This window comes from Cololabis saira, chromosome 8 (assembly GCF_033807715.1).
Source record: "Cololabis saira isolate AMF1-May2022 chromosome 8, fColSai1.1, whole genome shotgun sequence".
Taxonomy (NCBI): Eukaryota; Metazoa; Chordata; class Actinopteri; order Beloniformes; family Belonidae; genus Cololabis; species Cololabis saira.
Window position 1 is genome coordinate 33323896 of NC_084594.1, and position 13128 is coordinate 33337023.

General features: G+C 40.2%; 1 protein-coding gene across 3 annotated transcripts; it reads right to left on the minus strand.

The window, feature by feature from the left end:
- Nucleotides 1-7215: 7215 nt before the first annotated feature.
- Nucleotides 7216-10517, minus strand: gnrh2 (gonadotropin-releasing hormone 2). 3 transcript variants are annotated; one of them, XM_061728668.1, is made up of 4 exons: nucleotides 10511-10517; nucleotides 7764-7894; nucleotides 7548-7631; nucleotides 7216-7294 (listed from the first exon to the last, which is right to left on the minus strand). In XM_061728668.1, exons 1-4 carry the CDS (start codon nucleotides 10515-10517, stop codon nucleotides 7256-7258), a joined length of 261 nt encoding a protein of 86 aa, XP_061584652.1. In that variant the 3' UTR covers nucleotides 7216-7255. The 3 variants fall into 3 exon arrangements, with proteins under 3 accessions (XP_061584652.1, XP_061584651.1, XP_061584650.1); XM_061728667.1 differs by lacking the exon at nucleotides 10511-10517 and adding an exon at nucleotides 10192-10198; XM_061728666.1 differs by lacking the exon at nucleotides 10511-10517 and adding an exon at nucleotides 8316-8411 and having other exon boundaries at nucleotides 7764-7897.
- Nucleotides 10518-13128: the final 2611 nt, after the last annotated feature.

Consider the following 13128-nt stretch of genomic DNA (forward strand, 5'->3'; position numbering starts at 1 on the left):
CGGGTCTGGGAGGAGTTCGGGGAGGCCATGGAGGGGGACTTTCGGTCGACCTCGAGGAAATTCTGGAGGACCGTTCGGCCCCTCAGAAGGGGGAAGCAGTACTCTGCCGGCACCGTTTACGGTGTGGGTGGGGAGCTGTTGACCTCGACTGGGGACATTGTCGGACGGTGGAAGGAATACTTCGAGGATCTCCTTAACCCGACTGACATGCTTTCCACTGAGGAAGCAGAGGGTTGGGGCTCGGAGGCGTGCTCATCCATCACCCAAGCCGAGGTCACTGAGGTAGTTCGTAAGCTCCTCAGTGGCCGGGCACCGGGGGTGGATGAGATTCGCCCTGAGTACCTCAAGTCTCTGGATGTCGTAGGGCTGTCTTGGTTGACACGCCTCTGCGACATTGCATGGAGGAAGGGGACAGTACCGCTGGGGTGGCAAACCGGGGTGGTGGTCCCTCTGTTTAAAAAGGGGGACCGGAGAGTGTGTTCCAACTACAGGGGGATCACACTTCTCAGCCTCCCGGGGAAAGTCTACGCCAGGGTACTGGAGAGGAGATTACGGCCGATAGTCGAACCTCGGATTCAGGAGGAACAATGCGGTTTTCGTCCCAGTCGTGGAACACTGGACCAGCTCTATACCCTCCGCAGGGTGCTCGAGGGTTCATGGGAATTTGCCCAACCAGTCTACATGTGTTTTGTGGATTTGGAGAAGGCATTTGACCGTGTCCCGCGTGCCATTCTGTGGGGGGTGCTCAGTGAGTATGGAGTCCGGGGCCCTCTACTAAGGGCTGTCCGGTCTCTGTATGATCGAAGCAGGAGTCTGGTTCGCATTGCCGGCAGTAAGTCAGACTTGTTCCCAGTGCATGTTGGACTCCGGCAGGGCTGCCCTTTGTCACCGGTCCTGTTCATAATTTTTATGGACAGGATTTCTAGGCGCAGCCAGGGGCCGGAGGGGATCCGGTTTGGGAACCTCAGGATTTCATCTCTGCTTTTTGCAGATGATGTTGTCCTGTTGGCTTCATCAGACCGGGACCTCCAGCATGTGCTGGGGCGGTTTGCGGCCGAGTGCGACGCGGCAGGGATGAGAATCAGCACCTCCAAGACCGAGGCCATGGTTCTCGACCGGAAAAGGGTGGCGTGCCTTCTCCGGGTGGGTGGAGAAGTCCTGCCTCAGGTGGAGGAGTTCGAGTATCTCGGGATCTTGTTCACGAGTGAGGGAACAATGGAGCGTGAGATTGACAGACGGATCGGTGCAGCGTCCGCAGTAATGCGGTCGATGTACTGGACCGTCGTGGTGAAGAGGGAGCTGAGTCGAAAGGCGAAGCTCTCGATTTACCGGTCAATCTACGCCCCTACCCTCACCTATGGTCATGAACTTTGGGTAGTGACCGAAAGGACAAGATCGCGGATACAAGCGGCCGAGATGAGTTTCCTCCGCAGGGTGGCTGGACGCTCCCTTAGAGATAGGGTGAGGAGTTCGGTCACCCGGGAGGAGCTCGGAGTTGAGCCGCTGCTCCTTCACGTTGAGAGGAGTCAGCTGAGGTGGCTTGGGCATCTGTACCGGATGCCTCCTGGACGCCTCCCTAGGGAGGTGTTCCAGGCATGTCCCACCGGGAGGAGACTATGTCTCTCGGCTGGCCTGGGAACGCCTCGGACTCCCCCCGGAAGAGCTGGAGGAAGTGTCTGGGGTGAGGGAAGTCTGGGCATCCCTGCTGAGGCTGCTGCCCCCGCGACCCGGTAACGGAAAAGCGGGAGAAGATGAGTGAGATGAGTAATGTATTTAGAGAAAGCGTGGGATAAACGAAGAAAAGTAACATATGTGAAAATATCCATTCTGTTTTTTGTTGGGGAGAAATAAATATTAAGTATTTTTATTTTATTTTTTTATTTGATTTATTTATTTTGTTTTTCTGGTGTACATTGTGTAGCTCCCAATTAAGTGAGTGTGATATTGTATATTGATGATTTTCTGTTTCTGGTGTCTTATAATCCTGTAAGGGATGGGTCTGGGACATGACACAAAAATAAAACTCATTCATTCATTCATTCATTCATTCATTCATTCATTCATTCATTCATTCATTCTGTAATTACAGACATTAGTAAAGTGTTACTGCTAACACGTTTTATCTTGAAAGAAAAGATGCATGTTTTCAAGCTCTCCTCTTTTCCATCTCACCTGGCTCGGAGTAAATCCGGTCAGGTGGAGGGGATGATGCGACAACCCTGAGGCTGAAGAGCCAAAGCAGGAAACACCACGTCACTCGTACAAACAACTCAGCAGACCAGTTTCCCTCACCTCACATGTGATGAAGGTGTTTGAGAAGCTGGTTCTGACCCACCTGCGGTTGGAGGTCAGGACATCTCTGGACCTGCTGTAGGTTCAGGTAGATTCTACCGTGAAACAACTCTGAAACTCAGTAGGATTATTTTACATTTCAGTAGGATTATCTTTCTGGACATCTTCACTTTTTATGACGTCTGATACTGTATGTTCCTGCCCCATTTCAATGGTATTTGCAGGATATCTAAAACTAAATAAATACAAAATGGAACTAGACCAATTATAACAAGTAAGCAAGCACAGGGAGAACATGCAAACTCCACACAGAAAGACCTCTGCTGGGCCTGGGAGTTGAACCGGGGACCTTCTTGCTGTGAGGCAACAGTGCTAACCACCAAGCCACCGTGCTGCCCAGGTCAAATATAACAATCAATATATTGATAAATTCCTCTGTGTTTACATATAACTGATTGGAAATAGAAATGTTGAAACAAAATTGACAGTTTTATTTCAAGAGTATTTGTTTGGTGGTCTTATTTTCCACTGCTTTGCATCTTCTTTCAGCTGGGAAACTGAGCAGATCAAAAGTTTTCATCTCCGAAATGAAGTGTTTTCCTTTGATTTCACAAACGTCAATCTCAGCTCACATTTCAGAACGTTAGCTGGTATCAAGGCGACCTTGTTGTGTGTCTGTAACCAGCTCCAGATCTAGGAGTATCTGGACTGGTACATGTGATACACAGGATGAAGGTCACTGTGGATCAATGAAGAGAGAAACGATTTATTTATGACACACATCAAAATATTTCTGTTATTCATTCAGTCTTTCTTCTGTTATATTGCTCAAAATTATAAAACAATACATCTTCCAAAAATAATCAAATAGGCATAGATATTCAGTAAATCATGTTCATCAAAAGTAAATTAAATGAAAATGTGCAAAATAAAAGAAATAATTCACAAAAAGTAATAAATTGGCTTTGTCCCATTACTTAAACACACATTAGTGCTTGAATATCAAATTCACATCCTAATGACAAGTTTGACAGCTGATAAGACGTGTCATATTCCATCAGGTGACTCTGAAGAAAGTGAAAGTTCTGCTGAAACTGTCAGAAAAGTTTGAAGGTAAGACCTCTGATCCTTGTCTGAACAAAAGAAAATGCAAATGCAAATAAGGTTGCTTAAAAGTTGGTGGGGGCAATTTGAGCCTCCTGAAAAGTTGGTAGTGTTATGTCCCTACTGTCCCTATGCAAACCTACGCCCTTGCACCTGGTTCAGTTTTAAATTGAGTTTTATTTGAAAACACTTGGGTTTTCTCCGGGTGCTCCGGTTTCCTCCTACAGTAAAAAAAAACTTTAAATGTAATGTATTTAGAGAAAGCGTGGGATAAACGAAGAAAAGTAACATATATGTGAAAATATCCATTCTGTTTTTTGTTGGGGAGAAATAAATATTAAGTATTTTTATTTTATTTTTTTATTTTATTTATTTATTTTGTTTTTCTGGTGTACATTGTGTAGCTCCCAATTAAGTGAGTGTGATATTGTATATTGATGATTTTCTGTTTCTGGTGTCTTATAATCCTGTAAGGGATGGGTCTGCGGACATGACACAGTTTTAAATTGAGTTTTATTTGAAAACACTTGGGTTTTTTCCGGGTGCTCCGGTTTCCTCCCACAAAACTAATGACAAGTTAAACTATTACTGTGTTAAATCCCTTATGTTATCCAAAAACTCTGATAACAAGATGTGATTTACAGTATGGTGAAGGCACCTGAACAATGTGAGTTACACTGGAGTAAAGGCAAAGCTTACAGTTAAACTCACTTTTAAAACACTGCTTAAGTATTAACACATTTAAGCAACATAAACTCACACTTCAAAATGATAAACCATTCACTGTGAAATATACTAAATTACATTTGTAACTTTACGTTCCTGCTGGATGTATTGTTTTTGTGTGGTGTGGGTTTCAATAACAACATCTTTACTTGAAGATGCAGGTACGTTTATCTAGCAGTTGTTCTGAAAAGCAGTTACAGGCAGGACGACTAACGGGTCTCCTTCTTCCGTTAGTCTGCTCAGACGCTGTGCGCCCCTACTGTCTGGATGTATAAGCAGTATTCACATAACAGATACAAAGCAAATCTCATTTGCTGTTATCATTACATCTTACTTTTTTTTCTTTTCAAAAATAAACACCTTCTACTTTTATAAACATAACACCTCTCTTTTTGCTTGTTTAACTAAACTCAGTTAATTGTGGCTTGTTCTATGGCTGTCATATTTCCACTGGGGACAGGGGGGACATGTCCCCCCCACTTTTCAAAATCAGGTTTTTGTCCCCCCCACTTTTTACAGTTTAAAAACTAACGGTAGGCTCAGCCTGTAATTGCGAATCGTCAAGACACTGTGCGAAGGTACTGACGGCCCCGCAGCCCCGCTCTCCCTCCCCCTCCTCTCTCCGCTGTCCCCTCAGTGCTGCTCAAGGCTGATTTATGGTTCCGCGTTAAATCGACGCAGGGCATACGGCGTAGGGTACGCGGCGACGCGCAACGTACAGTGCGCGTAGGTTCTGCGTCGATTTAACGCGGACCATAAATCAGCCTTCACAGACAGACAGCCAGGACGCGGCAGCAGCAGAAATGAAGAGGAGCCGGCAGCTCAGTTTAAATCAATTTTTGCAGCGGGACAAAAAAGCAGCAGCAGCACTGCTGTGTTGCAGGTAGGCTGTGCAGAGATGAGTAGCCAAATATTACTCAACGTTACTTTATACACTATTGTTGCTAGCTAGCTAAGATGTAGACTGAGACACACACACACACACACACACACACACACACACACACACACACACACACACACAGAGAGAGAGCTTGAAGGTGACAACAAACTGCCAGGAAAAGGCTATTAGTATTGTTACTTTAGAACAATATTACTCCAAGTGAAAAGTACTTTGCATTAAAACTACTCTTAAAGGTATTGTGACATCATTTTTAACATGCTTTTAACACTATTAAAAGTCTTGGCCAACATCCCTCAAATGTGTCTAAAAGAGTGTAACAAGAAAAACTTCACTCTAGTACTCTTTTCCTGGCTTTTTATTACAGTGATTTTTTGCGCCGTGAAAAATGCTTCTTTTTCTCCCTTTCCTGTCAATCATTGCTCCGCTCCTCCTCCAAACCTCCTCCTCCTCCAGCCATACGCTCACAGCGGCGTCGGAGAGGGAGCGACAGGCGAAGCATGCACGGAAGAGCAGGAGGGCGAACCACAGCAAACAATCATAAAAATAAAGGCATGCAAGCAGCACTGTCCCCTTATCTTAAGTCCAGTCAGTGGCCGCGGGTCTTCTTAGCAGTTTTCCTCCGGTGATTAGAACAAAAGAGGCTCTAAACTGCTCCGTGTTAAGCCTCATTTATGGTTCCGCGTTAAATCGACGCAGAGCCTACGCCGTAGGGTTCAGCGTATGGTGCGCGTCGCCGCGTAAACCTACGCCGCAGCACTGTAGTGCAGGTAGGTTCATATGTTGTAAATGGTTTGGTGATTTTGGTTTGTTTATAAGGAAAGGAAGGAATGAACATGATCTATTTTCATATTTCATAGGAGAAATATGTGGAGACAGGCGCAAGAGAAGAAGTGCAGGCAGGAACCCAACCACGTTAGCCCAAAAGTGATTGTAGAACAGCATCTCAGCAACAAAACCTTAAGATCAAGAGAAGTGGTACTGTTAATCTCCTTGGCTCCATTATAAACAAGGAGTCAATGGAATACTATGTTTTTTCTGTGCCCAAGCTTTTGAAAATGAAAAATCAAGCCTGGCCAAGAATGCAGATCCAGCATTTTCCCAAAACGGGCAAAAAAGTTAAAAAGTGTCTAAAAAAAGTAAATGCATATTAAAATCGTTTGATCGTTCGCGTTCACACACACACACACACACACACACACACACACACACACACACACACACACAGTCTTACAAAGCCACTGCACATCCACGCTACAGCTACACGCACAAATTTACCCATCCTACTTGTGTCCCCCCCACCTCTGAAACTAAAGTTTCGCCTTTACCTCACAAGTGTTACCAATTGCTTTAAGTTAAGGTTGAAAACCTTTTTATTTACTGCTCTATTTCAGTAATCCACCATAATGCACTACAACCTTTATTTTATTCTTTTTAATTTATGTCCGTTTGTCTTTGAATTGTCTCTGACATGAAATGTGCTGTACAAATAAACTTCCCTTGTGTTGCCAAACAGACAACAGTAATATTTTACTTCAGTTTTAAATTTCAAGTAACCTTTATTGAATGAAAAAAATGTTGCCTTTAACACCTATACGAAGCTTGCAGCACTCCAGTCAAAAAATATTACACAGCCATCAATGTACAGTACAATGAAGATACATCTCTGCAAGAAATAAAGATGTTCAAGAAATAAGTAAATAAACACATACATTGCAGAAATGACAGAGTCATGAATGTCATAAAGTAAAGTTATAAAAATTACAAGAATCCTCATCAAAAGAAGAACAAAACAAAGACATGATAACCAATGGTAACCAGCAGTGAGATGTAGTGCTGTCATTTAACATTTGTGATTTGTAAGAATCAAACTATTTGAGTTAAAAACAATATTAAAAATCATTTACTACATTTATCTAACCCTTCATGTATGGTATCTAATTATTTCATTGTTAACTTTGAACATGTAAGAGTTAGTTTGTTTTTCACTCTACACACACTTGCATGTTTGCATCTAATTCTTGGCACTAAAGAAGAAAACAATCATTAATATCAAAATTAACACCTTACAATGCTACAATATAATTTTCATATTTGTCACAAGAAAAGAAAAAAAATGCAATAATAAAAAAATTAAATAACTAAAACATGGAACAAAAAGAATTACAAAAATTGAACACATTAAAGAAGAGGGTCATTGTAGGTAGAAAGGAGGTGGAAGGTGGAAATCTGTCATTTCCTCTCCTGGAGCTCTCTGGCCAAAGCACCCAACTGTGAAAAGTTATTACAACATTAAATTCAGTTACACTTCTCTCAGTATGGTTAAATAGTTCAACTATTTGATTTATTTTTTATTTAGATTTAGTTTTCTCCTGCCTGTTAAAATGTACAATGCAAAGTTTATGGGTATACAGAATGAACAACAAATGATATAGTTGACTTGAAAATACTACCATACATTACAGAGAAACACTGATTCTTATAGAGCATCAGAAAGACTGTGCTGATTTATATTTTCTCTTACAACAATGTTTCTCAGGATATTCCTCCTCTGGGGTCTCAGGTAGCTGCATTCGCCTGCCTCACACAGCTCAATCTCCTCTGAAACCTGAAGAAACAAAGTTTGGACTATGAAAAAAGGCTAAAGGGCTCGATCATTTATTCAGTCCTAATAAAAACCGCCTGATGAAAGATACAATGATGGACACTGGTGTACACACACACACACACTTATTCCAACCTCTGCGTTGCCAAAATTGTCCAACTCCCTCTTGCCTCCAGGATACCAACCGTGGGACCAGTGCTGGGCGGAGGAGAGCTGAGAGCCCACGTACACCAGAAGCCCCAGCAGCAAGACCAGCCGCGACATGTCTCCTGAAGGGAAACACGGACAGGTCGTCTGTCTGGAGGTTCGGCATAGCTTTTTGAAAAGTCATCCTTGAAGATGCTTTTCCGCTCAAATCATATTTTGCATTATTTGCAAAACACGTTACCACAATGTAATACTATGATTTAAAACGCTGAGAATGACATTGTTAACTTCACATTTGTTAAATCAATTCCTTTCCTTTTTAAAAAAAAAAAATTGGATTCAAAATGAGTAAACTTGGATACCGTCAAGCAGTCATTTGGAAATGGACTGTTTCCTCAATATACAGGTTGTAATTAAAAGATATTCAGGCTGAAACAGAACTACTGGGAAGTAAAACCATTTGAAATGTTAGATCTTAATTTAGATTTAACCTGACAGTTCATGAATAGTTAGAGTACATTTTTGTGGAAATGTTCTTACCTTTGTCTCAGTTCACACAACTTACTTAGTGTTGCTGCAGAAGCTCAGAGCTTTTTTTCAGGTTGATCAAGTGCTGGCTTTCTCAGTACCTCACTCTGTCACAGGTATTTTACTGTAGAGATTCTCCACATCCTCATCCACTCTTTTAATATTTCTATCAATCTTGAAGTCCCTCCTCCCAGCCCGCATGCCCCACCCATGCGTTTGTGCGCGCTCAAGGGTGAAACTAATGACCTTTGGGGAAAAGAGGGGCAGAGGACGTGGTGACCTCCAATTATCTCCTTCAAACACTGACAACATCCCTGACATCCCTGGGCTGACCATCCTGTGGCATGAATCATCCAAGTTTACTTTTAAACATCATGTCAGCGGGAACTGTGAATCATTTAGGTTCGCTGTATTGGAAAAAATATATGAGAAAAAGACTGAACCTATAATGCCAGATGTAACAGATTTGAAACAGTATTACAAAAAAACAAAACAAAAGCAAAAACAAAAAAAGTATTATACAATTGAAAAAAAAAACAAAAAAAACAAACATAAATACATGAGATAGATAAGACTTTTGATCCCGCAAGAAGAAATGTATTCGTGTCCACAGCTCAAGTACAAAAACGAAGAAGAAGAATAAGCAAAAAAAAAAAAAAAATATAAAGATAAAAAACAATACTATATAGAACGGTAGCTGGTATTCTATATACAAGCATACAAAATATGCATTATGGATGGAGGGTTGTGGAGATTTGCAAATAAATAATATCTTACTATAATGGGACGATAGATCGATCCCAGCCTGGTGCAGGTCTACAGTGTAGTTTCTCACGTCCTTTGACAGCTCTTTGGTCTTGGCCATAGTGTAGTTTGGAGTGTGACTGTTTGAGGTTGTGCACAGGTGTCTTTTATACTGATAACCAGTTAAAACAGGTGCCATTAATACAGGTAATGAGTGGAGGACAGAGAAGCCTCTTAAAGAAGAAGTTACAGGTCTGTGAAAGCCAGAAATCTTGCTTGTTATTAGGTGACCAAATACCTATTTTACCAAGGAATTCACCTATTAATTCAGTAAAAATAAAAAATAAAAAAATGTGATTTCCTGGATTATTTCCCCCCATTCTGTCTCTCATAGTTGAGATCTTTTTAAGTGGGATAACTTGCACAATTGGTGGCCCACTGTATATAGGGAATTATCATTATCATTGTTATATGATTATCATTGTGAGACTGAATGGTAGTTTGTTTGTCTGACGTTTGACCAGGTGGTCAGCAGCGCAGGAGGGACAGAGTAAAGTTTACATCTTCAGGGAGATTTGGTCATTCAGCGTTTGTTGAAAAATGTTGCATATATTCTATAAGTCTGTTGTGGAGAGTTTGGTCACATTAATAAATTCAATCAATCGTTCAATCATCATTAATCATATATATGTATGACAAATAATGCATTCAAAATAACACAAATAATATTATTTAGAATCTGTTAAAGACACATTTGGTGGTTGTTTTTAATTTCAATATACACCATTAAAAAATAAATTGAATATGATTTTTTCTTTGTATTACTTTGTATGTATTGTATTGTATATTGTATATGTACTTGTATTAAACTTGTGTGTATCTTTTAACTGTGTTTTTATTGTAACTGTGAAGCGCTCTTTGACCATGATCTGTGAAGGGCGCTGTACAAATAAAGTGTACTTACTTACTTACTTACTTATGTCGCGCATTAAAGGGTTAAAAATAGTCCATCCACATTTAATTGTAATGCAGCGTTTTCCAGATAAAACTAGTCCTCATGTATTGTCTTATGTTACTCACTTTAGGTCCCATTTCCATTCTTTCTTTCTTTCTTTCTTTCTTTTGGAGCACACTGATTAGCCACGCACCATTCCTTTGTAACCCTGATGACATCTCAGCGAGGGGAAATTCAAGGGCATCAGGACAAGGGGAACAAACAGAGCTTTCCTGACCAGGTCAGAGATGACAAAATTCTCATTTGGAGGACGCTGAATATTTACTTTTCACAGCTTTTGGAAACGTTGATATAAAATTACTCCTGGTTACAGGCCAACCAGTCAGAGCAAACAAAGAGTGAGTATGTTGTAAGAAATGCAGAATTATATATATGTATATACAGTACATACATAGTATTCATACTGGGTTCATGCTGTTTGCAAAGAAAGAAGAATGTAAATTTAAACACAGCATATTATCCTTCCCACTTTTTCAATTTTGGGTCTATTGATGGAACCGCAATGCTTTTTTGCAACTGATTGTATATGTTAATGGTGGTAATAATAATATTAATAAATAATAATACATTTTATCTATAGGCGCCGTTCAGGGCACGCAAGGGCAAAATTAAATAGAATGTCTGTCTGAACAGGTGTGTTTTTAAAGTGAGATTTGGAGGAGGTGACAGTCTCAGGATGTTTTATTTCCTCCGGCTGGCTGTCAGACCTAGTGTACTGTGTCTCTTGCTTAATAGCAGATTATCTAAAGATCCCGTGACCTTGGATGGGATAGAGTGTGCACATCCCTGAGTGTGGCTGATTAAAAGGAACATCATTTTTACAAAGGCTGGTTTCGGGTGCTTTTATGTCAGAACTGGAAGGAAGGAAGGAAGGAAGGAAGGAAGGAAGGAAGGAAGGAAGGAAGGAAGGAAGGAAGGAAGGAAGATTGATTGATTGATTCACACTTTGGTTTCATCAGGGCTTTCTGAAGATCTGTATTCACGAGCCAAAGGTTCAGATGTCAAATATGACACACCCATGTCACACACTTGATAGTAATTTGATGGATCTAATCCTCTTAACAGCAGTCTAATGATGACTTGGATTTCATTGGGATGTAACTGGAAGGAGCTGGATTGTTTTTGGCTGGGTTTGTATCAAGCTCGTTCCTCTGTGAAGTGCCAGAGATGAGATTTGTTGTTCATTGGTACTATATAAAACTGTTCTTCTGTTTAGTTGTGTTCATCGTTTTTCAGGCGGATGCTTGCTTAGATATTCTTGAGATCAGAGCAAAAATCCTCTTCTTTCTCCGTTGCAAAAATAGTTTTTTGCATTTAGTGTTTACTTGAAATTGTCATCATAGAATTTGATGTCAGCAAATACCAAATTACTGTTTTTTGTAATAATAAACACAAAACACATGTGTTTATTACAAGAAGTTGCTGCATAGTCTCTATGTGCATCATTTTTCATTTGATGGTTATTTAAGTTTTACATTATTTATTGGTTCTTTTTTTTTTCCTTAAAATTCCCTTCATAGTATTTGTCCCTAAAACACATCTTGCGCAGTTAAACAACATAAAATCTTTTTTGAATTGCCATACGACTCAGGACAGTTTTAAAAGTGTGAGTGAGGATGTGTTTTTTCATTTCCTGCATGAGCTTATGAGTTTGAACACATCTTTTTTTCACGTGTTGGTCTAATACACACCGATTATAACATTGTTTCTGACAGTCACTGAGTACCTCTAATATAGGCTCTATGAGCATTTAAAAGCTGCACACTCCTGACATCTCCTGGCTCAATTTTATACATAACCAAGTTTAAAACCTAAAAGTACAGCAGCGTCAATTTTCCTTCGCAAAGGTTTCATCAATTCATTTAGGTTCGTAATACATACATACACATATATATATACAGTATATATATATATATATATATATATATATATATATATATATATATATACATACACATATATATATTTATATATATATGGGCTTTGATTTCTTTCTTTTTGAGTCCTGATGTGGATTTGCTGGTGTGCTTTGGACTGTTTAGCTGTTAAGAGACACGGTTTGATAGTTGTAGAATACTTCAGTACATAGAGCATCTATAGTGGACTGCCTGCAGGACTCCACCTTGGCCTCTTCTTTCTAATAGTGTTTTGTTTTTTAGAAATCCTGTGATTTTTTTCCCCCAGTCGCTTCTTTAAAAAAAAACCAAACAAACCAAGTTGTACCGCCTTGTTCCTTTTAGAGCGGAGGCCTCCTCCTGGCAACTGTTTCCAACAAACCATACATGTTTAGTATTTTCTAAAGGAAAAGCTGATTCAAGAAGTGTTTCAAGTTTAGCATTAAACATGGTAACTTAGGCCAGTGACGCCTGAGATGTTTATTTTTTCAATTTTCCATAAATTCCCTGAACGTTGCACTTTGACCTGGGAGTGAACCAAGATCCACTCGGACATTTTCTACTGGTGACTAACTTTTCTCCCTGGAGAATGATGGACTCCAGATGGGCTTGGGATGGGCTTAGGACCATTCCCAGAGAGATGGGCAGCAACAGTTGCTTTACTGATATCTCTCTGCTTTTAGTAGCTGCAAACCCTCCTCGCAACAGTAAAGGTGTCATGTAATGTTCAGAGATTGTATGCATTTACTTCATTTGAAGGCACGGTGAGGACCAGATCATTTCTTTAAGCACAACAGTGTAAAATTAAACTGTGGTAATTGAAAGGGAGTTTTTTTTTTGTGTCTCAAGACCATACATAGAATTTTGTTTGGCAGTCAAGTATCTGCCCAATAGGGAGGGTATCGAAGGACATTTCTCATTCAGTACCAAAGGGCCATTTAAAAGAAATGTTGCAGGTAAAAGGCTTGGGAAAGTGTTCTGGGGCAAGAGAAGTAAGAAAATGGGAAATGGAAATACATAAATCAAATATTTGTTAGTGATATTTCAGTTTTTTCTTTGTTTAATTTATATCAAGGAATTTGACCTCTATTACTTTGCACATAACTAATGAAAGTTCGTACACAGACATGTAAAAACAATAAAAGTCATGGAAAAATTAAAATCTCAAGCA